This window comes from Catharus ustulatus, chromosome 4 (genome assembly GCF_009819885.2).
Source record: "Catharus ustulatus isolate bCatUst1 chromosome 4, bCatUst1.pri.v2, whole genome shotgun sequence".
Classification (NCBI taxonomy): Eukaryota; Metazoa; Chordata; class Aves; order Passeriformes; family Turdidae; genus Catharus; species Catharus ustulatus.
The window spans coordinates 8,834,412-8,860,550 of record NC_046224.1 but is presented as its reverse complement, the minus strand read 5'-3'; the positions used below and the strand labels follow the sequence as shown (position 1 = coordinate 8,860,550).

Below are 26,139 nucleotides of genomic sequence, written 5' to 3'. Positions count from 1 at the left end.
AGTGCTTTTAACTTACTTTCCTTTAACATGTTTTCCTACCTACAGCAATATTTAAAATCACACTAGCACTCAGAAATCTAATCAATGTATTACAGAGACAAAATTTTTGAAGCTAGTTTTAAAAAAATCAAAACATCTCCATTATTTAAATGATTAAAAATGGGTGAAGTGATTTTAATTATTTTAATATTCCGTATCTCTGCCTTGCAAGACGTCAGGAGAGTAAAAATGACAAGCAAGTATGGCCAAAGATGGCCACATAGGATTAGACTTCACAACACATTAATTCAATTCATCCTTAATGCACATCAGATTATAAATGACCAAACCTTTCTATGTTATTGAGTTGCCTCCTAAACTCTCTAGGCTCAGAAGTCAAGAGCCCAGGATACTGAATAATTAAGCTCCTTAAGAGAAAAGAAAAATCAATTCCAATCTGGGAACATAAATTCAATTTCCTCCAGCAATCCTAGCTCATACAAAGTAGAATTTAATCAGCAAAAAACTCATTACCTTCCCAAACCTCTGGAATATCAGCCAAACCAAATTCTCAGGCTACTCAAGTGAGCACAGCAAGGACAAAACTAAACTTAAAATTAGGCTTTTTTTTTTTTTCTGACAGTGCTGGTGTCCCATTGTTCTTTGTTCTAGGATGTGCAACCCCGAGGTGCTCGGAGAACCCTTGCCTTATCACATGTGAAGAGGCTGCCTGCAAGCCCAGCAGTACTCAGGGGATCAAGGGAGTTATAGATCAACATCAAATATTTCAGACTTCACCCAGACAAACTAATGGACACTACCAGGCATTCACACAGAATTAACCTCCTGCTTTCACTTCAGGCAGAGCTTTCAAAGAAAAGAGCATCCCTTGGAGAGCTGTGGCTAACAGCACCAACCGGGCCAAGCCTCTTCTTCACCAGCCAAGAGAAGTTTTGGCAGCGACTCGAGCAGTAACAAGACGAGGACTTTAATCCCCTTTAATTGTGTGATCCCGTTGGGGATTTGTACTGCTTCAAAAGCAGTGTCTGCTGTGGTTTTGAGTCACCTGATCCACACTGTTTTCCTCTCTGTTTTCACAGCACTGGCACTGGCCAAGAGCGCTCTGTGCAGATCCACCAGCAGCTTTCAAAGGTCACCAGAGCACTGCCTGGCTTCACAGCCTCCATGAGGCTATCTCAGGGTCTCAAGGGATCTCAGGGATCTCCCAAGCATTCCACATCTTCCTGGAAAGGTTGCTAATTACCAGACACTCATTATCTGTTATAATAACCCAGATATTTTTTTTTAAAAATTAAAAGAAAGTGAGGGAGGGAAAAAAGAAAAAATTCTAAGACAATGGATTTCCCAGCTTCAGCTCCTACAAGGAGACATTTTCAACTGCCTGCCAAATTCACATCACTGAGCCTATCCTCAGCACCCTCCTGCCTTGACACATTTATCTGGAGAGGTGGTGGAAGTATGGTGGTTGAAGGGCATTTGAGCCTCTAAGAAGGAAAAGGAAAATATGCCTGGGGCCATCCAAGGCTGATAACTCAGTCGGAGGCTGTAGAAGAGCTGCTCTGTCAGAAGAGGCAGGAGCAGTGCTGAACACTGTCCAAGCTACCACCGCAGCTGAGCAACCAGGAGGAATGTGGGAGAGGCAGGACTGGGGGACAGTGAGGGGATTAGGAAATACAAAACCAGGATTCTTCTTCCATTTCCTCTCACAAGGTAATTGGTCATGTCTGAGACAGACCCCTTGTCTAGACTGGCTGCCGGACTGAACAGCCAGACCAAATCCATAATTTCATAAGGTCTGCCGAAAACAACCTTCACAAATGAAGTAGATGAAATTAAGTAGGGCAATGGTAGAGTGAATAAGGAATCTTGCTAATGACCCAGAGGTAAACCAGAGCCTTACTTATACTCTTGCTGAGAGCTGTTCTGTTCCATTCAGCTGTGTATTTGATCATTCAGCTAAGAAATCAGCATGATACAAGGGATCTAAAATTTCAGTTGCTTCAACCAGAATATTTAAAGTAGCAAAGCAAAGAAGTTTACAGAATTATTTCATTGTAAGCCAAATTATACATCATATACTAGACAATACCAGGAGCATTAATGATTTATTTGACACAGAACACCATCATGTAGACTTCTCACAGCTTCAGTTTTCTGTTGCACGGGCAGCCCCTCTGGGCTGGTCATCTAACCCACAGATTGTGGGGTTCATAACGATGGATCTTAGTCTGGGCAAGCATTAATCCCTTTTTTTCTTCTATGGGGATCTTCCCTTGATTCCATGTATCAGTGATACAGGTGGAATAACAGTGATCAGGTGGAATAACAGTGATCAGGTGGAATAACTTTAAATGAAATAAGTTAGGTTTAGATTAGATATTGGGAAGAAATTATTCCCTGGGAGGGTGGTGAGGCACCAGCACAGGTTACCCAAAGAGCTGTGGATGGTCCATCCCTGGAAGTGCTCAAGGCCAGGTTGGATGGTGCTTTTGAGCAACTTGGTCGAGTGGAAGGTATCCCTGCCCACAGCAGGGGGGTTGGAACTGGCTGATCTTTAAGAGCCCTTTCCACCCAAACCATTATATGATTCTTGTTCCTCTCAGGTTATTCTGTTTAGTAACTTTAGATGTAATTTCTTAAATTCTAGAATTTTACTCAGCCTTGAAGACAAGAGAAAGCTATTTCTACAGCAGCATAGGAAGCCTGCACCACAGGCAAGCAGCCAGACAGGTCACATCTCAACACTGTCTGAGAACAGCACCAGTGGGATAAATATAGCCAAGGCGTGATACATATAGGAGTTAAAAAGAGACTTGTGTACTAAGTGGCTGCTTGACACAACACCAAAATTCTTCTGTTGTGGGGGTTAGGTCTCAAACATTTACCACTTAGGACAGAGATTTCTTTGTCACCAGCAAATGAAGACCAGTCAGCTGCTAACTTCAGCTCAGGAATACGCCACTAGTGATGGAGGACACCCAACACCTCCTTAGTGACCAGACTGCAACACATTGCAAAGCCCTGAGATGCTGTGCCTGCACTCAGGCTAAGAGACCCTTTTCAAAGTGTTTCTTACTCTCCTGCACAAGGCAGAGGAATCCCTCTATGGACCAAGGGTTTATGTACATTAAAAGATAGAACTACAGGTTTCATCTTGAACTCTGAATGTATGTGGGTAAGGAAAGTATGTGCAGAAATGACTTACTAGAAAGGAAGACATCTGGGTTAGATGTTCTCTTCACTTCGTTAATCACATGGAAGTGTCATTCCGAAGAACTTTGTGTATTAAGCCTGAGGAAAGTGCTTTGTTCAGAAGTGATATGCACATACCAAATGTGAGAACGAGAGTTCCCGTGTGACCCACAGAATCCACCATTTACCCTGTTATTTATGCAAGCTGCTGTCAGGTCATTTTTTACACACTCACATAGTATTTTCCAATCTATGATGAATGCTAAACAAGATGAGGGCTATTCCTTGACATGTCAGAGTAGTGAGAAAGTTAAATTACCTCTTTGTGAGTTCCAAGTTCAATGTATCCACAGAGAGGGTGAAACGCTCCTGTGCCACAGACATAAACATGGGTCCGGTTGTATGGCTGAAGAACACGGATAAAATTGGCACATTCTGTCTGTTGGGAAATGAAAGATAAAGTTTACTTTTCATGTTTATTCTTCCTTTTCACGTTATACATTCTACTAAGTTACAGTCATAGCCCTGTTGTACTTAAAACTACTGTAGCAGAGACTGTTTACAAAGTAGTTCAGAGCTGTGACAATTACAATTTGACAGTGGCTATCTACCAGGCAGTTCATCAATCAGACTTGCAAACCTAATTCTGCTGTAATGCTTACAGCCACAAGAAGCTGTGTGCTCACAACACGGTTTGGAGGGTATCTCTTCAGGCTGTGCTGTAGCAAACACCACCTGTCAGCAATTGGGCAGAGGTTGCAGAGCCACTGGGTTTGTCTAGCTACCAGTCCTCCTGCCTTTGCCTCCCAGCTCAGGGCGCTGCACGTGCTTTAGCACCAAGGATTAGATGATTAAAGTAACTGTGGTGGGCTGAAAGGCTTCAACACACTTCAAAGGGTATGCTTTGTCTGCACCAACCACATCTTACTGGTGACTTTTATTTGGTCATTTCTGAGTCCAATGGGCTGTCCTGGCTCTAGCTGGGCTTGGTCCTTGCTGGTAAGCACACGCAGCTGCTACATGCTCCAAGGATGATACATGGACCAGAGGAAAAGGCTTGCTCTAGCTTTCCCCAAAATAAAATTAATATAGAAACACAAAACAAGTACTTCAAAGGGAATACACAAGATCTGTTCATACGTTCAAGATATCACCCTACACTTAAGTGAGAGTCCAAAACAAATATTTCCCTCCCGAGACCCTTTCCTTCTTCTCTTAGTATAGAAATAGAACAACACAGATCTTCCATATACACCAGTATAAGATTATTCCCAGTGCTCAGCAAATGTGGTGTTTTTGACTGCTGTAAAGATAATGGTAGCAACAAGTTAGAATATGAAGTTGAAACTCTTCAGGCAGAGAGCTGAGAGTGTTTTGAACTGGAATCTACCTTGGTGACTGACATGCTGGATAGAAATTAGATTTTTTTGGGAGAAAAGGAAGAAATTTTATTTTACAGCCGGGAAATGTTTACATTTATAGTGGGCTCTAGATACATGATGCAATCTGTGGTATACAAAACATATAAAAGTTGCATTGTATGCATGTATGTACCTTAAATATACTTCCTAAAGAAAATCTGTGGTTCCAGGAAAACGCCATTGAGTCTGAGATTTTCTTTTAACTTTAACTGAAGCTATCTGCAAGTTAACTTGATTTCTACACTGCTCTACTACTCTGTTCCTTTAATGAATTATAAGGAAGTTACATCTAGGACACTAAATAAGAATAAAAAGCAGCATTTTAATGCTTTAATTTTAATTTTAAAAGGGGAGATTTAATGGAAGCATTGCTGGTTATACCTTTCTGAGGAAAATCCATTAATTTCTCAGCTGCATTTATTATGTAAAAGAACAACCTAGCATAACTGGTGCCTGAAATATTGAATTCTTTTAAGTATTAGTATTTAAAAAACAATAGAAATGTAGATTTTTTTAAATTAAGAAAAAACACTTAGGACATTATTTCAGAAGAAGTGTAACAAGAGCTTACTAATGCATTTTGTGCATCTAGTAACAAACACACAGATATTCATAATTCTTTGCAATAAGAAAAAATATACATCATACTTACATGGGCATCTTTCCCAGCTAATTTGCATAATTCTACCTTTTCTTTTGCTGCAGGCCAGTAAATCTGTAACAGAGTTAAAATAAGACAAAGATTATGAAGATTATAAACTGTTCTGTGACTTCAGATTAATTATTCCATGAATAAACAGTTAAAACAGATCTTTGCACGGTGAAGTTCCTTGCCCGTAAATTTAAATGAACATACAATATTTCATTACAAAAAGTTAAGAGGTTTTAAATCAACCCGTCTGAACTTTGTTTACTTCTTCACTGGCTACATGCACTTTTATAAAGCATTCAGTTAATCTGGCCAGGGCATCTTGTCACCATTATGTGTTTCCCTCAAAGTTATGATGAGCCAAATCATCTGGAATCTAACTGATTGCAAAGCCAGGCAAATTACATTTGGGAAGAATTTGGGCCAGTGGACTTGGCATAACTGTTAGAAAAAACACTTAGAGCTCGTTCTGCCAATTTTCAAATGAAAAGAATTAGGTTCAAAAAACTAAGGATAGCTCAGGGGAAATTTGTAAAACAGGAAGCACATTTGACAGAAATCAACAGTGCATGATTTAAAAACGTCACCCATCAACATTAATGAAGTTTACTGAGAAAATGAAACAGCAGTTTAGAGTACAATCATGGATCTTACATAACTGGCATTAAATATTGATACTGTTTCTCTTTCTTTTTTATCTGCCCTGAAGAATTCTATAAAATAGGTTTTGATGTAGATGAATCCAGATGACAAAATACTATCAGTTATAGTATTACACAAATTATGTTAGTGAAGAAATACCAATGAACAGCAGTTCAGGTTCTGCCTCATTGATTTCAAATACGCAGTCAAAACTGGATATGCTTGAGTACAAGTTTGATTCTATTGAATTTCAAATAGAAACTAAATACAAATTCTTCTATAACCACCCTGATACAAATGGGTATTTTGTACTTCTAATTTTGACATGACAAAACTATTGTTATTTCTCATAACTAGTAGTAAAAACACCACAAATCACACTAATTTTTAAGCAAATATTGATTAGTACATTGCTTCAAGTCCCAGGCACTAGTCAGCAGATCATCAGTAGTCATAAATACCTTAGAGTAATCTCCAATCATGCTTTACAAAATCTTAAATAGCAAATATATAAGAATGAAGAACTACAATATACATTAGAAACAAAACCATCATCAAGGAAGGATACACAAATCAGAGGCATACAAGAGGAGTTGACTGCTGTCATATTCCCTTTCACCCAGCTGTTGGCACCTTGTAGGATGTGGCATACACAGGCTCAGTTCCACACGGGTAAGGAAAGCAAAAAGTGTCCTGGGTCAAGTACCTTTATCACTTCCCAAAACCTACAGTCACTGTTTCCCTCAATCTGGAAACACTTTTGATTTTACTTCTTTACTTCCCAGTGAAAATGGATGCATTGGATTTCTGCAAGAAAATTAATTTCCTCTCAAGTGAATTTAGTTACCTTTCTGATAAAAACCTCTTAGTACAGATAGTGTAGTTTAAGTTACTTAAACCTTAACCTTCTACAACAATATTTATACGGAGTCAGAGATAAGACAGTGTAACAGCATTGCACCACTGGAGCACAACTTTGCTTTCCCAGAGCATTTTCTCAGAATGATGTGGTCATAGCATCCAGGTATGAAAATGCAATCTGCAATCAGCCGTGCCAGGGCGTGTGGGTGGCACAGTTCACAGTGCCAGGAAGCACAGAGGAAAGCACTGGGAATATCATGGAGAGCTGCAGGTAGGTCCAGTCTGGTCTCTGCCTGGGCAGAGCAGGATGAGTCTCGATTGCCACACAGGTTAAGTTTAAAAAGAAAAGTTGACAATAAGCTACCAGTGAAGAAAAGTTGATGAGAAGGGACAGATAGAGGAATGTGGGATCATGGATCTCCAAACACATCTAGCCAAGGAGATTTGTCTGAGCTGCCAGCTGTCTTGTACAGAAACTTTATGCCCAGTTCTGCCCCAGTTCTCTGAATCATTTACAGGAAGCTTAGAGGTCTTCAAGGAGCTTGAGAGATTTCTGCCCAGAGTTCAGTTTTCCAGTTAGGCAAAGAGGCCCCTTTGTAGGCTTTTGAAAATGCCCAGCTCTCCTTGTCAACTACACGGAAGAACTGGAGGAGTTAAAAACTGAGAGTTAGACATCTGCTTCAAGGCATCAGAAGTGTTATTGGGCTTGACTTACCCTCAGTTCTACAGATTCCTTCATGGGAGTTAGTGTTTGTCCTACCAGGCTGAAATATACTCACCCCCACTTCTGTGATAATTGACCACAGACAATTATATTAAAAAATCAATTGTTTTACTCTCTAGTTACTCAACAGCCTCAGTATTTAGCATTAAATACAGTCACATTAGACAATGAAAAGTGAAACGAAGAGATCCAACTTGAAAATCAATTTGCAATTATATATGGGGAAGTAAAAGTGATATTTATTTGCTTTACATCTGAGAAATCAGAGGTTCCCAGAAACTGTCAGTTGTAAATTTTAATAGATCAAGAAAATTGCATTATAAATAATGAGTCAATGTGCTGAGCAAGAAAGCATAAACTTAATTTCTTACTACAGGATATGCTGTGTAACAGCACCACAGGTCTGATTCCCTCAAACACTGACACAAGTAATGTTACACATCAGTACTGACTTTTCTGTAGGAGGTGAAATTAAGTTTTACTGTTCTGTTTTATTCCAATGAGTTAGTTAGTTTTACATTATGCCAAAAAGTAAAACCGCATGCTCCTGCAGTTTCTTATAGATTTAAAATCATTGAGCTTTTAAATGGTTTGAAGCTTTGAAATTTGTCATTTATTTATTTTCTTTTTCTATTTAGAGACTTTATTAACAATGGTAACAGTTTATTAACAATTTTTTTCACAAAATCCTCAGTAAGTAAAAATTTCAAGGAATGAGAACAAAAAAAAAGATAACCAAGCACTATATATTAAAAGTGACAAGAATACTGATTTAAGTTATAATAATTTCGTGTTACAAACAGTACAAATTATGTATTTTTTATATTTTATGGTTGCATCTATATCTGAAATGTGTGGAATGTTAGAATAGCTTAATGGAGCTACTGAATTTAAGACAAGAATGCAAACAGTTGGAATATGTGAACCATATACTTAAATAGGATTCTTTTCTTAATCTTCAGTTTATTTTCCTTTTAAAATAACCGTATCAAAATTCCAGAGGTCGGCTACTGTCATGATTTCCAGATTTTATCTTCTATTGCCCAATTAAAAAGAAAAAAATTACCTTACCATTACTTTTGAATCATACTGCAAATATTTTCTTAAATTTAGCCACAGGAAAGAAATTAAATTCTTCTATAAAATGAAAGTCAATAAGCTCTTTTCTATCAGAGAGAAATAAAACCTCCCAGGAGTACAAAATTAAGCAGTACATAAGCGTAGGACAGATAAGGTATCACTTTAAAGGGTAGCTGGAAATTGATTTCTGATTAAAACAAAATATTTAAAACCACAAAGGTCTTTTCCAGATCAGGAGTAACAGATTTCTAAAAGTAACATTTTCCTGTCCTCTAAATATGTATTTTTACCATAAGAAAGGAATTAATAAAAAGGCAATTTTTTTTTAAATGTGTATTTTTTATCTATATGCTCACACACACGTGTATATACCTATGTGTGTGCATATGTGTGTGTATATATATATATATATATATATATATATATATATATATATGTATCCACCTCTAAGACCTTACTTTCAGCTGCAATCTCTCGTGAACTATACTGGTGTTTTACTCATTTTTCAGTATCTATCTTTCTCTATCAGGTTTTGTTCCTAAGCTAACACTTCAGACTATAAATCCTTAGGAGAAGGGATGCTCAAAAATAAAACAGTGAAGTCTGATTACAAAAAAAAAAAGTTGTGTGAAAGTACAGCTCTTTCAAGAATCACTTGTAATTATGCTTCTAAATATAGGATGGTGCAGGACTTCACAAAATGAGTAGAAAATGCTATATATTGTCACCATGCCAAAGAGGAAGATCATAAGCTAACTAAACGATTAAAAAACCCATTGGTCTTAATTAATCTGTTTGTAAGGTTTCAAAACAAGTTTTTAGTTAGGAAGAAATAATACAAGTTTCCAATTAATATGGAGTGTGGTAGAGAAGACAATATAACTTGGTAAACACACATTAGTCCACTCTAATATTGTACTTTAATAACCCAGCTGAATTACATTAAGGTGCCAGAGCTGCTCTTGGTCATGGCTCCATTTAAGTATTTACTAAATTGTCACATGGAAACTGATTAGCTCAGCTGAAAAACACAGGCACTAGTACAAGGAAAAGAAATGGTCTGATAAGTAAAGAGCTTGAGATAGAAAGCTACTCATTAAGTTCCTCAAGAAACAGTGTCAGAGCCCATCCTATCTCATGTACCCTTTGGTAGCCTTGGTAAAACCCAGAACTTTGCCACAACTCATGCAGGTGACAGGAAGTTGGGAAGCATCACTAATACAAATGGGGTTAAATTAAGCAGGAAGAATCAAAGAGTTCTGAAGACCAGAATCATAAACAGCCAGAGGAAATTGGTATAAACTGCTCGTAAATAAATATTTATCATGGACTGTAGATTTTAACAAAAATTAAATCTGAAACATTGGAGTAACAAGGATCTGCTCCACAGCAGCCACATTCCTAAAGAAGTTGCATGAAGTATCCCAAAGGGCCACTTACACCAGCTTTGGACTGAGTTATGAAAAGAATAATTGCTCCATGAGGTAGGTGATAGCAGGGAGTGACACCAATTGACCAGCGTGACTCCTTCCAGTTTCAGGTCCCCAAGATAGCCATGCTCATGCCAGCAGCAAGCACTTGAGTGTCCCATTGAGGCTGTCGGCTTTCAGCAGCCCTGGGGCTTTCACTGGAGCCTCTCCCGTGCCTGATGCTGTGCACGTGCTTCAGCACCTCTCTATCAGTGCAGCCTCTGGTACCAGGCACCCCAAAGTGCTCTGTTAGTGCTGCATGGAGCAGCAGCAGGGTGTGTCCCTGACAGCACTGAAGGACATCAGCTGATCAGCACGTCTCAAAACACTCACACACTCAATCTGGGGTCTGTGAAGAAAGGGATTACTCCCTTCCTATTTTAAAGGAGTAAGAGGTGATAAAAGCATTTAGGTGAAAATACAGGTTTTAAACAGCTGCTTGATGCAGCAAGAGAAGCCCAGCTTTCTTCCCTTGTTTCATTCTATGTACTAGATATCCATCATACTGATGCTTGAGGGAAGGTATGCAATAAAATTACAGCTTTCTGGGCATCAAAATGTCTTATTAAGGCTTTGTGAAGCATGTACACTATAAATCAGAAGCTTAGGCTCATTGGTATGGATAAATTCTCCATATGACAGTCCCAACTGCGGTTTCCAAAGAACAAAGCCAGACTGAGTTGTAAACCCTTTGTCACGTTGGCATATGCAATATACTCCCCATGAGAAACTCTTCTCCATGAAAAACTATCTCCCTGTGTGGAAAAAAAAAAAAAAAAAAAGAAGGATTCATGACTAAGCTCAATGGGACCATAAAACAAGTACAGTAAAGAGGGCAATATGAGCCAAACAGACTGAAGCAAACCAGGAGACAGTCTAATCCTAGTTTTGTTATTGCCTTACTATATGTGACAGTCAGATCTCAATTTTCCCACCAGGAAAATGACAATAATGTGATATTTCTTTAAAATCTTTGTCTTGATTTTCTGAATAACTTTACAATTCATAACTCAAAAATCAAAAGCAAAGAAAAACAGTAAGATCAAGGAGCACTGAGAAAACATACGACAGTGATCCAATAAGAATGTCACCCTGCTGCATAAGACAATACCATGAATGTCATGCCCCAATGCAGTAAGAGTGGGTGTTCATGGATTGCATCCTGAGAACTGGAACATTTGTCACTGCTGTATACTGACCTCAGGTCACTTTACTGAAAATTACAGCAAGTGTTAAGAATTTACAGTAAATTCACGAATACAAGCCGCACTGACTATAAGCCGCATCTCTGGGTGTTGGCAAATATTTTGGTTTTTGTCCATAGATAAGCCGCACACGAATATAAGCCGCTCTGTCGTTCGCAGCGAGGACCCGCGTGCAATTAGTAACAGAACCGCGGGAGGGCGGGGTTTACTGGCTGAGCTAAGGCTGTGCAGGCTCGGCCCGCTAGGGGCCGCTGACGGGGCCAGGTGGCCCAGCCCGGTGCTGCAGCTCGGGGCCGGCCGCCGCTGCCACTGGGCTCGGTCACCCCGGGTCGGCGCTGCCCTGCGGTGGCAGGCAGGGACGGAGCTTCCCCTGCTCCTACGGCAGCGGCGGCGGGCGGGGACGGAGTTTCCCCGCTCCTGCCGCGGCGGCGGCGGGCGGGGACAAAGCACCCCGTCGGCTCCCCGAGCCGCGGCAATGGCTGCGCGGGGCTCCCGTCGGCTCCCCGGGCCACAGCAATGGCGGCGCGCGCTTCCCCCCCCCTCCCTGGGCCGCAGCAATGGCGGCGCGCGCTTCCCCCCCCCTCCCCGGGCCGCAGCAATGGCGGCGCCGGCTTCCCCCCCCCCTCCCCGGGCCGCAGCAATGGCGGCGCCGGCTTCCCCCCCCTCCCCGGGCCGCGGTAGGGGCGGCCCGGGTCCCCCCTCTCCTCCCCGGGCCGCGGTAGGGGCGGCCCGGGTCCCCCCTCTCCTCCCCGGGCCGCGGTACGGGCGGCCCGGGTCCCCCCCCCCCTCCCCCGGCCGCGGTAGGGCCGGCCCAGGTCCCCCCTCTCCTCCCCGAGCTGCAGCAATGGCGGCGCCGGGCCCCCCCCGTCTCTCTCCTGGGCTGTGGCAGAGGAGGAAAGAGAGCTCTCCCGCCTCTCTCCCCGCCCCCCGTTCTGCCTACAGGGAGCCAGGCTCCACCCGCGGTGCAACAAAGTAGCGATTTGTAACAATCGCAAAATGCCGACTTTGCAGCTGCTCGGCTCAGCACTCTGGCAGGCACTTCTGAGGTTGTATTAGCCGCTCCTGATTATTAGCCGCATTTCCGGTTTAGGAGCAAAATCTTAGTCAAATTGGTGCGGCTTGTATTCGTGAAATTACTGTACTCAGTTTCCCAGAACACACTGGAAAGAATTTAATGCATTCTCTGTATTATTTCGTGGAAAACAAGGAGTGTTCCAATCATCAGAGAATCACAGAATATTCTGAGTTGGAAGGGACCCACAAGGATCATCGAGTTAAACTTTTAAATTAATGGCTTGTAAAGGGACTGAACCCATGACCTTGACATTATTAGCACCATGCTCTAACCAACTGCGCTGATTAATGAGAAAATGATCTGATTTTAGGACACCATATTCATATACCAATTGTTCTCTAAGTATCTCACATCTGCTGCATTAATGTGGGCAGTATGGAAGTCCACAGCTTGGGGAACTGGACAGATTGTTCTCCCATACAAATCCCAACAGGAAGGTAACCCCAAGCAGGTCTTGTAACAGAATCCCACTGAAAATTGCTGTACTCTGAAATTTAATATTTTAAAGTCATCAGCAAACAAAGGAAGCTGACATCAAATTCCTCATCTAAATTTCTCCCTGTATTTGAAAACTAACCAGGTTGTCCTTAGAGTTTTTTCATCTAGCTTTCTTTATAGCAGTTTCATGAAGGTTTAGCTAACTCCCAGAAATACTTAAAAGCCAAGGCTGTATCCTTAATCTTTTTTACATCTGCCACAGACCTTCACCTGTGGTACTATTTCCCATACCTGCAACATCCAAGAAATAAACTGACCAGAATTTCCATCTCCAATTATTTCATAGTAACAGAAAATTGGATCTCTGATAGATTTATTCTGATGTAACAGGAAAGGGGAAAGAAAGAATACGAGGCTTGTTTCAAAGTGATTTACAACACAGCAGAAATGCCAATGTCAGTCTATGTCAGTGTATTTGCATGGTGCTGTCAAACTGAGTAAAATACGCTGGAAGTCAGAGGAAAATAAAAGTTGTGTATTTGGAAGACATATTCACAAGACTTTGGTAGCTTAAATTTGGCAGGTGGTTGATAGAGTGAAACCTCATATTAGAACCAAATGGGCTTTAATATTGCATCTGTCTGGGACAAAGCAACATCTCCACATGCCCCAGTTTTCCTCTCAAACTGTGATCTCCAACACAACTTAAGTAGTAGCCAATACTTCCAGTCTCAAGGGTTTTCTGAAAAGTGCATTTTCATGTGTATAAGCACATGTGAAAGCTTAAAAAAAATAGACCAGATGCTGATTTCATTTACACTGGATTAAATCTTGAAAGGCTTCAGTGCTTCTACACTTCATTTTCTATAGTGTAACCACAGCAGACTTCTGACTACTGTCTGTTTCTCCTAAAAGGAAACCATACACTGGGATTTTTAGGACAAATGGCATTGCTCCTGACATGTTTATCACTTCAGACTAAAAACAAATCCTACCTTTGAAAAAGCCAATGACCAATATAAGCAAATGTTTTCACGGAGCAGGATACTGGTCATTCTTTATAGTTAAACACACGGGTAAAATATAAAAATGACAGCGGATGTTTATGGAAACATAATTTATGGTAACAATGCAAAAGGAAATAACAGAGACACTCTCTTCCACCTAGGACTGTTGTCATTCTGGATTCATACTGCTTTCTTCACGTCTTGCTCCATCTGTTGTTTTCTGTCTGTAAACATTTTTCAAAAGCTTTCACTTTGTCTACACAGGTGCCTAAATTTAAGTCTGTCAAACTTTAGAGAGTAAATAGTTCAGAGGTAAGACCCCTCCAAGGGCTAGCAAGCACAAAGGTATCACCTCTGCCTCTGGAAGCCCTTAACCTGAAGTTTCACTGGGTTTATCCCAGATTATCTCAGTCCTGATGCCTCAGTTTCGTAAGTTTAAATATCTCCAGTGGTTTCCACATAACTCTTTGTCCTTCAGTTATATTTCCTGGCAAACTTTTTCTTCTAACAGGTCAAGAAATCTTCACTCTCACACTGTCTGCAGTTTTGCTGACAGGCAGGAAGCTAACTTCCTTTGAGCTACAGAATAAGAAGCACGTATTTTTTTATGAAGGACCAATCTTGGTATTAGTGTGTTTCAAGGCTGCAATAAACAGCTCAGACTCTGTATGTATTCCTGAGGCTCAGGTCTGACGGAAAGAACCAAAGCCTCCTTTCAGTACTGGCTAAATTCCCACTGGGTTCATTCCTAATTGAGACCACGCTTATATAGACTGACAGGAAGTTTCTCAGAGCAATGAATGTAAAATCCTGCTCCTGTATCTCAAGGGTGTGATTTTACATAAATATGCATATGTATTTGCATATATGTTCCCCTTCCTGCAGAGATGGGCGGGTCACACTGCAAACAGCGCTGAAATACAAACCTACTTGAACTGTTGGCAAGCACTGGAGTTACAGAAAAAATCATGTGCCAATATTTCATAAGCATTTACACAGCAGATAAATATATATTATGCATATGTATATTATTCTCTGTAAAATGCAGATAATAGTCAATACAAGAGGGCATTCAAGGATGTCACAAGACAGCTGCACATGCCAGAAAAATAGTAGCAACTACAAAAGTGAGGATGCTCCAAGCGATGGTAATTTGTGACCCAGAGCCAGTGCACACTGGGACAGATGAAAACAACTTGTTCCAAAGCTGCTATTGGGGATCTGACATGTTTATCTATTTGGCCCACATGGGGCTGTGTCTTCTAGCACTGACAGCTCCTGCAGGTTGGCAGCTTTTCAAAAGCTTGTCAGGCCTTGATAGCATTCCTATTCCTGCGGAGCTGGGCGGGTCGTGCTGCGATCACACCGTGATAATCGCGCTGACATGTAACCCCGCGTGCACTGTTAGCACAGCCACAGAAAGGGGCACCACTGCTTTGCAGCTATTTACCCACTGTTTACCCAGCTGACTGCATTTTGTATTTCGTATTTATTTAGCTTAAGGAGTAAAACAGAAAACACTTTGAGCAACCTCACAAGAAAATTCGATGTACTAAAGTAATATTTCCATCAGGATCCCAGAGCCTGGTGTTCCTACAGAAATTCTTCTCCAGCTTTCAAGCCTCTCATGCCATTAAACATCCTTTTGTTTTACACGGCACTTCTGGTGGTAATGGCACAGAACCTTTCATTAGAATTGATTTCTTTTGCTGACCATCTTTATTCTACTCGTAGGAAGAAATCACAATTCCTCCAGTTTGCAAATAGCTTGCAGAATTTGTCAGGCATGTGAGGATCTTTCAAAAAAAGACTGTGGCACTTGATAATGCCACTCCAGTAGCAGGAGCTAAAGGCTTCTGTACAGGAAAACTTCAGAGAAAATATATCTCTGCTATGGAAAGATGATTATCCGTTGCTAAACTTTATATATTTATTGACTATAATCACTTTAGCTTTCTGCATTTGCCTGTCATTTCTGGAAGACTTGCTTATTACACTGTGGTACTTACTGTTGTTTTATAATGAGGTTTGCAAGCACTGGAAACCGGACAGATTTTTTTTTCAAGCTGTCAGCTAAGGAAGTTTTCAACCTATTACGCAATAAATTGAATAAAAACTACAATGATTTAAGAAGCTGGGATTCCAGCAGAACTATTGATTTATTTCATATGGAAAAATACACCAGGAAATAAAGCCATAACTTAATAAATGTAAGTCAAATTAACTAATTTAGGTAAATAAATAGGTTTTTAAAAGGAAGCTATTAAATTATATATATGTATACATTAGAGAAGGAAGCAGGATACAATGCTTTGGATGCTTCTTTGAATACTATTCCAGAAATGTCTTAATATAGAGCTTTAGACTCTGAAGAATAACCTTGCCAAGTAATTATATCCACATATGGGAATAAATTGCTGGGGATTCTGACTTGGTTTTTGGAGGTATCAGTAGCTCCTAACAAAACAAATATCTGAAATTGAGAGCTTTATTAAAATATGATGAATCTACACAGCACAGAGCATTTTAAAGTTCACGTTCAGCTTTGTTTTAAAGAAAGGAAACCTTAAACTATTCACAATCTTACATTATAGTCTCTAGAATGTAACACCTCTCTTGTCCCCTCAGCTTGCTTTTAACACTCCTTCCTCAAAGTCATTAATAAACACATCATTAATAGACAGAAACTTAATATTCTAATAAATTCCTACTCATTGGCTGTATGTTAGCAGATTATTTTTTCCAGACGACTCATGCTCCAGAGGAGTACAAAGGACACACTTCAGACCCTTGTAGTCCCAACATGTGTGGTTTCCTCACACTGGGAAAGCCTGGAAGCAGCCGCCTGGCCTGGCGCCAACCCAAACTCCGGTCAGTCTAAACACAGCACCGGCAAATGCTACTTTCTGACACTTCACTGCTACTGTACAGTATCCTCTAGCATCCTCCTCAGCCACTGAGATTTATACTCGGTTCCCTGAGCAACCTCCTTCATCTCACCCCCTCTCTCCACTGACAAGATTCAACCAGCCAAGCACAGAGGAATTGAAGAGAAACACTCGAGTGGCATTGCCTTGTGTTACCTGGGCATTTATGCAAAGAAGATACGCTTACAAAGTTGCTAAATGCTCATAGAGGCCCTGGAAATCACCACACCAGGATGCTCTGCAAGGCTTTTCACAGGCAGTTTTTCCCAGCCAAATACATTTTGCCTCATGTGTTTTTTTCTGAAAAGTTTAATATCATCTGAATAGTTAAATTATTAGTTTACTACTAAAAGGAGTATTTGAACCTGCACACATATTTAGTCCAAATATGCAAGTGGTTAGAAATTTGATTCCCTCCTTTCAGGTTACCACAGATATGTAAGCATTCATCCTCTATTCATCTTAGGAAATGCAAATTTTCCTTTCAATACAGAGTCTTTTCTCTGTAACATCTATATCGCTGTCCGATTGCAGGTTAGTGCTCCTGGCTCTGTCTGTGTTCTGCTCCTCTTGGAAAGCACAAGATCCATAATGATCAGTGTGGTTTGGCCAAAGGGAAAATGTCACCAGCTTGGACTGAGGGGCCGCTCATGCAGGGTGCTGCCACCTCCAGCAGGGTCTGGGCTCATAAAGCCCCACTGAACATAATGGGAGGTGACAGCACTCAGCATCTCTCAGGAGGCAAGCAGCACCCCACAGAAACAGAAGTCTGCTTGTCACACAAACAAAACTTGTTTTCTACAGAATGCCTACACCAAAAATCAATTTGTAGTCTGAAAATTTGCAATTATAATTAGCAGTGTTGTTATTAATGCAATATCCTGAGGAGGTGGTGGATTTTGAGTCAATTACTGAGATGACAGAAGCGAGGTAATGCTGGATAAGGCATCCCAAGAACAATTTTCCTGAAATACTCAGAATCTGAGTTTTACAAAAACTGGCATGTGCATCATTGCTGAAGTTAAAATGAGGAACAAGATATTCGCCTGGTACTGTATCTCTCCTATACATGAGCAAGTGTTGCTCTCAGACATGGGCAAAATAGTCTCTTGCTCCACCTGTTCAGCCCCTGCCTGCAATTGCATTAATTCAGGGTCAGTTACCTCTTCAGAGCTGGCAGCAGAACACAGTAATTTAAAACCCCCCTCTGGTGCCTAAAGAAAATACCAAACACAGCTGAGAATTCAAATTTTCTTCATATCTGGAAGGAAACCAGTTTTCATGTGTTCCTGTGCAAGCATCTGGTTTTCACTCGTAGCAGTCAACTGTGCTTACAAAAGCTCCAGTTCACCATATCTGCTAGAAATACTGAAGGCTAAATTGTCATCTTATTATCTCAAGTTAACACATTGTCACTGGGCACAGGCAAGGGATCACAGCAGATCCCAGTGGAAGCTTTTGCTATCACTAGTAATTCTAGATATTAACAGAAATACTGAAAATTGCCACTTACATTTTGCTATAATTTAAACCATCCAAATTGCCTCTACTCTGTTCAGTATTAAAGCAACCCCAGTGATGCCAGCAAGCAGTGAAAATGCTGTCTTCAGTTATTTCCTTCCAAATGCTTTCAAATGAGGAGGGTAACCATGACTAGAGGAGTTGAGAAGTGAACAACACCCTGAGCTACATTCTTCCTGCTTGCTGACATTTTGATGCTATTTTCACGCAATGCAGGGTTCTTCCACATAGCTGATATCTTGCAGGTCATCAGTCACACAGGAGATCATAAAGCATGAGAAATTCAACTGATTAGAGATAATATGTATAACTATGGGAGATGAGGCTATCAAATCTTGGTAAATAGCATTGCACAATGAATCTGCAATTACCCAGTGAAGAAAGAAACAAAAAAAAACACAAAACCAACCAAACAAACAAGAATTTAACAGAATTTAACTTACAAAATAAACTCATCAGGAAAGGCACTGACCTTTTTTACATTTTTGTTTACATCAACTAAGTTGAGCAGGAAGATGTGGTCCTTTGCCCCAACTAGCAGCCGGCCCCTCTCCTCATCTAGCAGCAGGGTTCGAAAATCAAGCCCCTCTGCTGAGCCCAGGAATGGGATGCAGCTGTTTGAAAGCAGCAAGTCTGTGGGAAAACAAAGAAAATCTTTACAATCAAAATGTTTATATATGACTCATCAGTGTCTTTTATAAATATATGCAACCAGCAAGGAGTATACCAGTGAGATAAGTGCAGTCTCGGAGCACGTCTTTCCAGAGTCGAAATACAATTCCTGTTACCTTTGGGTTTCTCTGGAGGCCTTTTTACTTCCAAATTGGGTAGTATTTACTTTCACAAAATATTTTTCTACGTAATTTTTTCTTAATAAATTATCTGTATGGCATGAAAGAATCAGAAATTCAACATAAATTAGAAACCATGGGAAAATCTTTGCAAAATGTGTGCTATATCATTCCTTATTCTAAGAAAACTAATTACATTTACATTATCACAGTCATGGATACACATGTTCAAGGATCAATACCTCACCATATTTGGTGCTCCAAATATAAAGGAGCAAAGAGGTCAATGCCAGCCAAGAATAATTAGGAGCAGGAAATAGTGGCTAGGGGCATTTGAAGATAATCCAATTTAACTCCCTCAGTATGAGGAGGAACATCATTCACTAGATTAGCATGGTCAAAGCCCCACCTAAAATGGCCTTGAACACTTCCAGGGATGGGGCATCCACAGTTTCTCTGGGCAACCTGTGCCAGTTTCTCACCAATCTCAAAACAGAAAATGTCTTATATCCAGTTTCTATCTACTCTCTTCCCGTTCAAAAGTATTGCCCTTTGTCCTGCCAATAAAGGCTTTGGTAAAAGGCTCTTGCTCATTTTTTTTACAAGCCCCCTTTATATATTGAAAAACTGCAAAAAAGTTTCCTCAGAGCCTTTCTTCTCCTGGCAGAGAACCCCCAAACCTCTCAGCCTGCCCTCATATGCCTCTCACCATTATCAGGGCTCTTCTCAAAATTCATTTCAAGTACCATGTCCTTCTTGAACTGGGTGCCACAGAAATGAATGTAGGACTGCAGGTGGGGTCTCACCAGAGCAGACTGCAGAGGCAGAATCCCCTCCCTCTGCCTGCTGAACACACTTCTAGTGGTACAGCCCAGGGTACAGTTGGCTTTGCAGGTTGTGAGCACACATTACTGTCTCATATCCATTTTCTCATTCACCAGTATCCCCAAGTCCTTGTCTTCAGGGATGCACTCAACCTATTCATCACTATCTATTCATCATCCAGTCTATGTTGACACCAAATATTGCCCTACATAGGTGTAGGACCTCACACTTGGCCTTGTTGAACCACACATGGTTTACACAAGTCTTCTCCAGCTAATCAAGGGATTTTAAAAGATAATTTATTCCAATCCAACGAGGATGGCATAGTAAGGGGAACATCCAGTAGCAACACCTCTCAAATCCTTACTAAAATAAAAAAAAATGACAAAAAAGTTTAATGGCGAATAAACAATAGCTTCAAACCCCACTAAAAAGGTAATTAAGAAAAAAAATTAAGCTCTGAAACTAATGAAAGAAACTGTAATGCTACTGTAGTGGTTTTGGTTTGCAGCAATTTATCCAGCTCCTAAGGTATTCTGAATTTAAAATTGACCAGAGGACCCCAGATATATTGGTACAAAGAGAATAAATACTTCCAAACTACTACCAATCTCTACTATGTACTGCAAGAAGTAAATTGTATTTGATTAGCTGCATCTCACCATGGATAAAACTGTGCATGCAAAGTGGCTCTCATTGCTATACAATATTATTAGGCCTGGTGAAAAAGGTAATATTCATAGAATAGCAGGGCCTATCCAGAAGGAGACAGATAACCAGCAATAGAGAAAACATGCCTTTCTGTTGCCACAATTTTGTACCAAAACCATAAATATGAGCAGGCAAAAAAGAACTATGTAATAAATCACATGTTCTGCAGTGAAGGAATTCTCTGTTCATCTTTTAGGACTGAATTGTTCCCCAGGAACCTATAAAAGTGACTATGTAAAGAAAACATCCCAAAGATTGCTAAAAACATTCAGGAGTACTCTGCTGCAAAATTTCTGGCACTTCAGGGCATTTTCACTTCAAGCTTCAAGCATTTCTACGGGAATGCTTGAGAGACAACATACTTAATAGATCCAACATCTCTGTATATAAAAAGTCATTATTTCAGGTAGCAGTATAGGAAGGACATTCTCTAAGATGCAGAGGGTAAAATACAATGAATGACACATATCAGGCAATTTGAGAAACTTTTCTCTTTTTATTAATTTTTCAAACATAGATATTCAAATATTAATGAAAGGAAGGAAAGAGACTAAAGTTCAATTCCCTAAACTAAGGGTAACTGCAAAATAGTTACACACTGACAACACTAAAGTAGGCTTCTGGGACAAATGCTAATAAACAACTTTCATTATGAAAATAGGGACTACCTATTCTCCTACGCAAAAGAGAGTTAAACCTATTGCTCTACTTTCATGTACTACAAACCACATCCTTACAAAACCATTAAAGCTTCAACTCATGGAATAACTACATGAAATCTCCAACAGGTTAGGTTTCTGTCTTATACTGCAAACTACATCCTTACAAAACTATTAAAGCTACAGTTCATGGTATAATTACATTAAGTCCCTAACAGGCTAGGTTTCTATCTTATACTACAAACTACAACCTTAAAAAACCATTAAAACTACAGCTCACAGAATAACTACATTAAGTCCCTAACAGGCTAGGTTTCTGTCTTCAAGATGTTCCAAGCAATCTCCTTCAGCTTCACTCTCTTCTGTGATGATGTGCAGGTGGAGCCAGTTTCTGCCTCACAGACTTAGGCAACAGCACTGTTGTAACTGGAAGGTGAAGGGCAAGGCAGAGATGTGTGTACACAAGGAATCCATGTGCCACAGCATCTTCCTTCCACAGGAGCAGGAAAGTAGCTTCAGGATTGCCAGTGACAAATGCAGCGTTCATGTGGCTGCCATCAGGTGTGAGCCCCCCCAGCACAGCTCTGTGCCAGAACTCCTCTCAGCGGCTGGACAGCAGCACCCAAAGGCGAAATCGCAGCTGCCCATAAGCCTTCATCGCCTCTCTGTGGGCGGCTGGATCTTGGGCCAGGTGCTCAAAGAGGTTGGGTGGCTCAACCCCTCGCATTGTTGGTGGCAAACTGATCTCTGCAAGAAGCCTCTTGTTTCCTACCACAAAGTGCTCCAGCCGTTTTGACTTCAGGCACCGGCGCAGGTATTCCATGATGTCCCACAGCCGCTGCGCAAATTCCCTCCTGCTCCACCGGGACAGCGGTACAGTGGTCAGCACATGCATGACCACGGTCTTCCAGGTAGAGCTGGAGAAACCTGTGCCCCTCAGGATGCGGGTGAAGACCTGCAGGCATTTCAGGTGCAAGCTCTCACACGGCACCTGCCTTGCAATGTGCCAGAAGAACTTCACCTCTGCCACAGCAGACGTCTCAACCCATGCTGTGCTTGCAGGGAAGTTGGCCTCGGTGGACTGGCTGCTCACAGAGATGCTGGAGCCGCCTTTCTGGGCCTCAGTGGTCTGGCTGACCACAAACATGTCGGAGTCCCCTTGGCGCACTCCAAAGAGCATCTCCACCATCAGGCTCTTCCGGCCTCTGCTCAGCTCAAATCGGCAGGACCGGCTGCAGGGCTGAAACACCAAGTGCCATGAGTATGACTGAGGCACCTGCAGCCACGAGCATCTCACCAAGTCACAGAACCAGCGGGAGGTTTTCTCCACGTCCAGATAGGAGCCTGTGCAGAGAGTCTCTAGGAGGCTGCGCTCCTGCTTGTGCTGCAGCTCCTCCTGTGAGTGGTGCAGCAAGCACAAGAGCTTCTCCCCCAGCTGCTCCCTCTGGCACATGCACACCAGCTCCACACGGACACTGAAGGTCCTTGCTGCCACCTGGCCTGCGCTGTTCAGCTCCAGGTGGAAGGCGTGCCCTGGCGGGGGATTCAGCGGGACCAGCACGCGGTACACCCCATCCCAATCCCCGGGACTCCAGCCCTCAAAGGCACTGCCCACCCCAATGGCTTCCTGAGGCACCGGGTAGAAACTATCGCTCACGCTGTCCACAAAGACACGCGTGAAGCTCTCCATCAGCTCAGCTGTCTCCGAGCAACCTCTCTCCAGCTCCTCCACAGGCCACTCTATGCGATCAAATAAAAGGATGCCTTGCTTATTCCCAGCATCTCGGGTGCCTTCTCTGTCTTGAATTCCACCACTGGTGCTTTCTTCCTTGTCACCATCACTGCTTTCTTTTTCTCCAGCAGCCACGTTACATTCTTTGTCTTCTTCTCTATCTTCATTCTTCTTTCCCTCCACATTTACACCATCCTTATTTATATCGCTGTCAACCTCTTTTATAACTTCCTTATTTTCTTCTTCATTTGGAGCAATGCCACTATGGTCTGCTTCATACCCATGTTCGCTGCTATTTTCCTGCTGTGTCCAATCACTGCTCCTTTGTTCACTGGCATTACTGTTTTCCTGCTCCTTCACATTTGTGTATTCTTCCCTTCTGTCTACATTGTCTTCACCTTCATTTACATCATCACTGTTGCTCGCCTTCATAGTTGCACCATGGAATTTTTCTTCATTTACACCTCCTCCTTCTTCCTTTCCAGCATCCTTGCCTTGCTCCACCTGCACATCCTTTTTTCCTCCCTCATTTCCTTCATCTAAGCCTTCTGTATTTCCAGCAACATTGACATTTCCGTCTTCATTTCCTTCAGTATTTGCTCCTGGCGCATTCCCATCATTCCATTCTTCATCTTTCTTGAAGTCATGGCCATTGTGACTCTCAACATCAGTGTCTTCCTTCACTTCCACATCACCATTGCCTTCTATGACATCATCGCCCTCTTTTTCATTTGCTGCCACAGGACTTCCTTCTCTGTCATGTCCACTGCTGCTGTTTTCTGCCTCCACAATCACATCACCGTTTTCTCCACCTTTCTTTACATCAACAGTGACTTCTTTCTTTTTTGTCTTGCAGGAGCTCTGGTCCTTGCCACTGCTGCTGGCATCATGGCTCCTTCTCCTGCAGCTTAACCACAGGCCCAAGAGGAGCAGGACTCCAGCAAGAGCCCAGAATGGCCACTGCTGCAGAGCACCAAAGAGCACGGCTCCCCAGCTCTGGTCCTGCTGCTCCAGGGGCCCCTGCTCCAGCTCCTGCAGCAGCCGAGCCATCTTGTGCTCCAGCAGCTCCTGACGCTCCTGCATCCGCCGGTGCGTGGCTTCATCCAGCCCATCCCCAGCTGGTTGGGGGTACTGGATCAGGCTTTGCACGAGCACGAAGAGCAATGACAGTAAAGCCATGGTCTGCAGGAGGACACACACAAGGGGTTCAGCAGGGCTGCAATGCAGACAGGCAGAGGGGGCAGGAGCAGCAGGGACGTGGTCGCAGGAAGGAGAGGCCCCGGCAGGTGGCACAGCCTGCACCGCTGGCCCAGCAAGCACCGTGCCCTGAGCAAGGCGCTCCTGCCAGGGGCTGGGCCCTGGCTGCAGGAGCAGAACACACGGCTCAGGGCCGGCGCTGCTGCCCCAGCCCTCCTCCAGCCCCATCTCCTCTCTGCGTGTGCACTCACCGCTTGTCCATGCTCTACTGGCGCAGCAGCACCCGCTGGGGCCTTTTATAGCTGCCCCCATTGTGACATGGCCCTGTGGTGTCACAGCCCCAGAGCGTCACAGCCCAGCCCTGCCCGCCGTCCCCAGCCTGGCTTGGGGAACTCATCATGGCCCTGGGCACCCAAAGTCCCAGCAGACCCCAATTGCTGACCCATCACTGGGGAACCTGGGAAACCTGGGAACCCCAGTGCTCCCCTTTACGCAGGAGGCACAAGGCCCTCCCACAAAACCCTTGTCAAATATCGATTTGGGTGACATGACCCATGGATGTTTGTGGTACACTCTTAAGGATGAGCTGTTCAGATACCACTGTTCTCTTCATCTATTGCTGTGATCATCTTCATGTCTGAGAACAGAGGCCTTCTTCTCTGTTGGGGGCAAAGGGTCTTCATCACTCTTCTCTCTCTGTACAATCTTCTCCTGGAGTCATGACTATTTCAATATCTGCTTGTTTCAGCATGGATGCCTTTGCTCCTGTCTACAATGTGAACACTCCATCCCCCAGGCTTTTCAACGAGTTACAGGCATATTTCAGCGTATCACAGTCCATCACCATGGCCTACAAAAGAATGTCAGCCCAAGACTAAGGCATCTCCTCATTCTCCTTCCATCTGGGACTTGATTTCTTCTTTACTGACCTTCAAGTCTCAGGCTGATCTCTCTAGGTATCTTCACTCTTTCCTTTCTTTTACTCAAAAGAGGATTTATGTTTGCAGGTATCATCTGTGCACTCAAAGAGTTAATCTTGCCCAGTTCTGTGGATGGCCATGTTATCTGTGGCAGGCAGTGGCCGGAGCTGTTTATGGTGGAGGATTTTTCGGTGGCCACGGTGGGGAAGGAAGCGCGGCCCGGCCAGCGCTGCAGCAGCGGCGGGGCCCAGCCTGGCCAAGCGGGGCCCAGCCTGGCCAAGCCTGGCCTGTGGGCCCTGGACAGAGCAGGGCTGGCCTGGCCTGGCCCGGAGCTGCTCCCGGGGTCCCACAGACCCCAGTTCGGCTGGGCCAGCAGCGGGGCAGGGCTCAGTGTCGGCAAGATGTCAACAGTCATGGCCCGGCCCAGCCTCACCTGGGCCCACGGCCTCCCCTGCCCTGCCTGGCCAACGGGGGAACTTCTCTCTTCAAAGTCAGAAACAAGAGAGCCCTTCCCAGGGTTTGTTCATTCTGAAATGTGATTCACAGAGACTTGTCTAGCTTTCTTAAGTGGTTTAGCTGCATGTCAATATTCAAAACTAGCAGCTGATTGGCTCTCTTGGATCTGGAGGAAGCTGTCAGCAGTCCTCACAGAGAACCACTTCCATAACTGATGGATTTTCTCTTTATATAAAATCAAGGTATGTTAAACCATGACAGCTGCAAAAAAGTTAAAGGGTGGTAAAATAAAAATTCTGTAACGTTCCGCCTAATGAATACTCTGTGGACGTAATTCTGGATGAGGATACAAACAACATATAGAAAAGAGTACAAGGCTAGTTAAGTCTTGCTGGGTAGTCATTACTTTGGGGAAAGCAAAATAAACATGTAAATCAGTTCTTCCACAAGCAAACTCTCCAAGCTAAACTATTTGGAAATCATCAGAGAGAAAGGCAAATCCTGTATTTAACTGAACATAAAATTAAGGGTATTTCCACCTTCCTGGCTGGCACTGGATGGACAACGTAGCATTCCTGCTATAAAAGCCAGACTTGCTGCTAAAGTTTTTGGATATCCTGATCATGATAAAAATTAG

General features: G+C 42.6%; 1 protein-coding gene across 2 annotated transcripts in view; it reads right to left on the bottom strand.

Annotated features, from left to right (window-relative positions):
- Positions 1-26,139, bottom strand: part of SEMA3D (semaphorin 3D) — a 138,788-nt gene that overhangs the window by 58,346 nt on the left and 54,303 nt on the right. For both annotated transcript variants that reach the window (XM_033058216.2, XM_033058215.2), the window contains exons 3-5: positions 18,684-18,844; positions 5,266-5,328; positions 3,512-3,631 (exon numbers count right to left, since the gene is read on the bottom strand). In XM_033058216.2, coding sequence (XP_032914107.1) covers positions 3,512-3,631; positions 5,266-5,328; positions 18,684-18,844 — 344 coding nt within the window. The remainder of the gene's footprint in view (positions 1-3,511; positions 3,632-5,265; positions 5,329-18,683; positions 18,845-26,139) is intronic.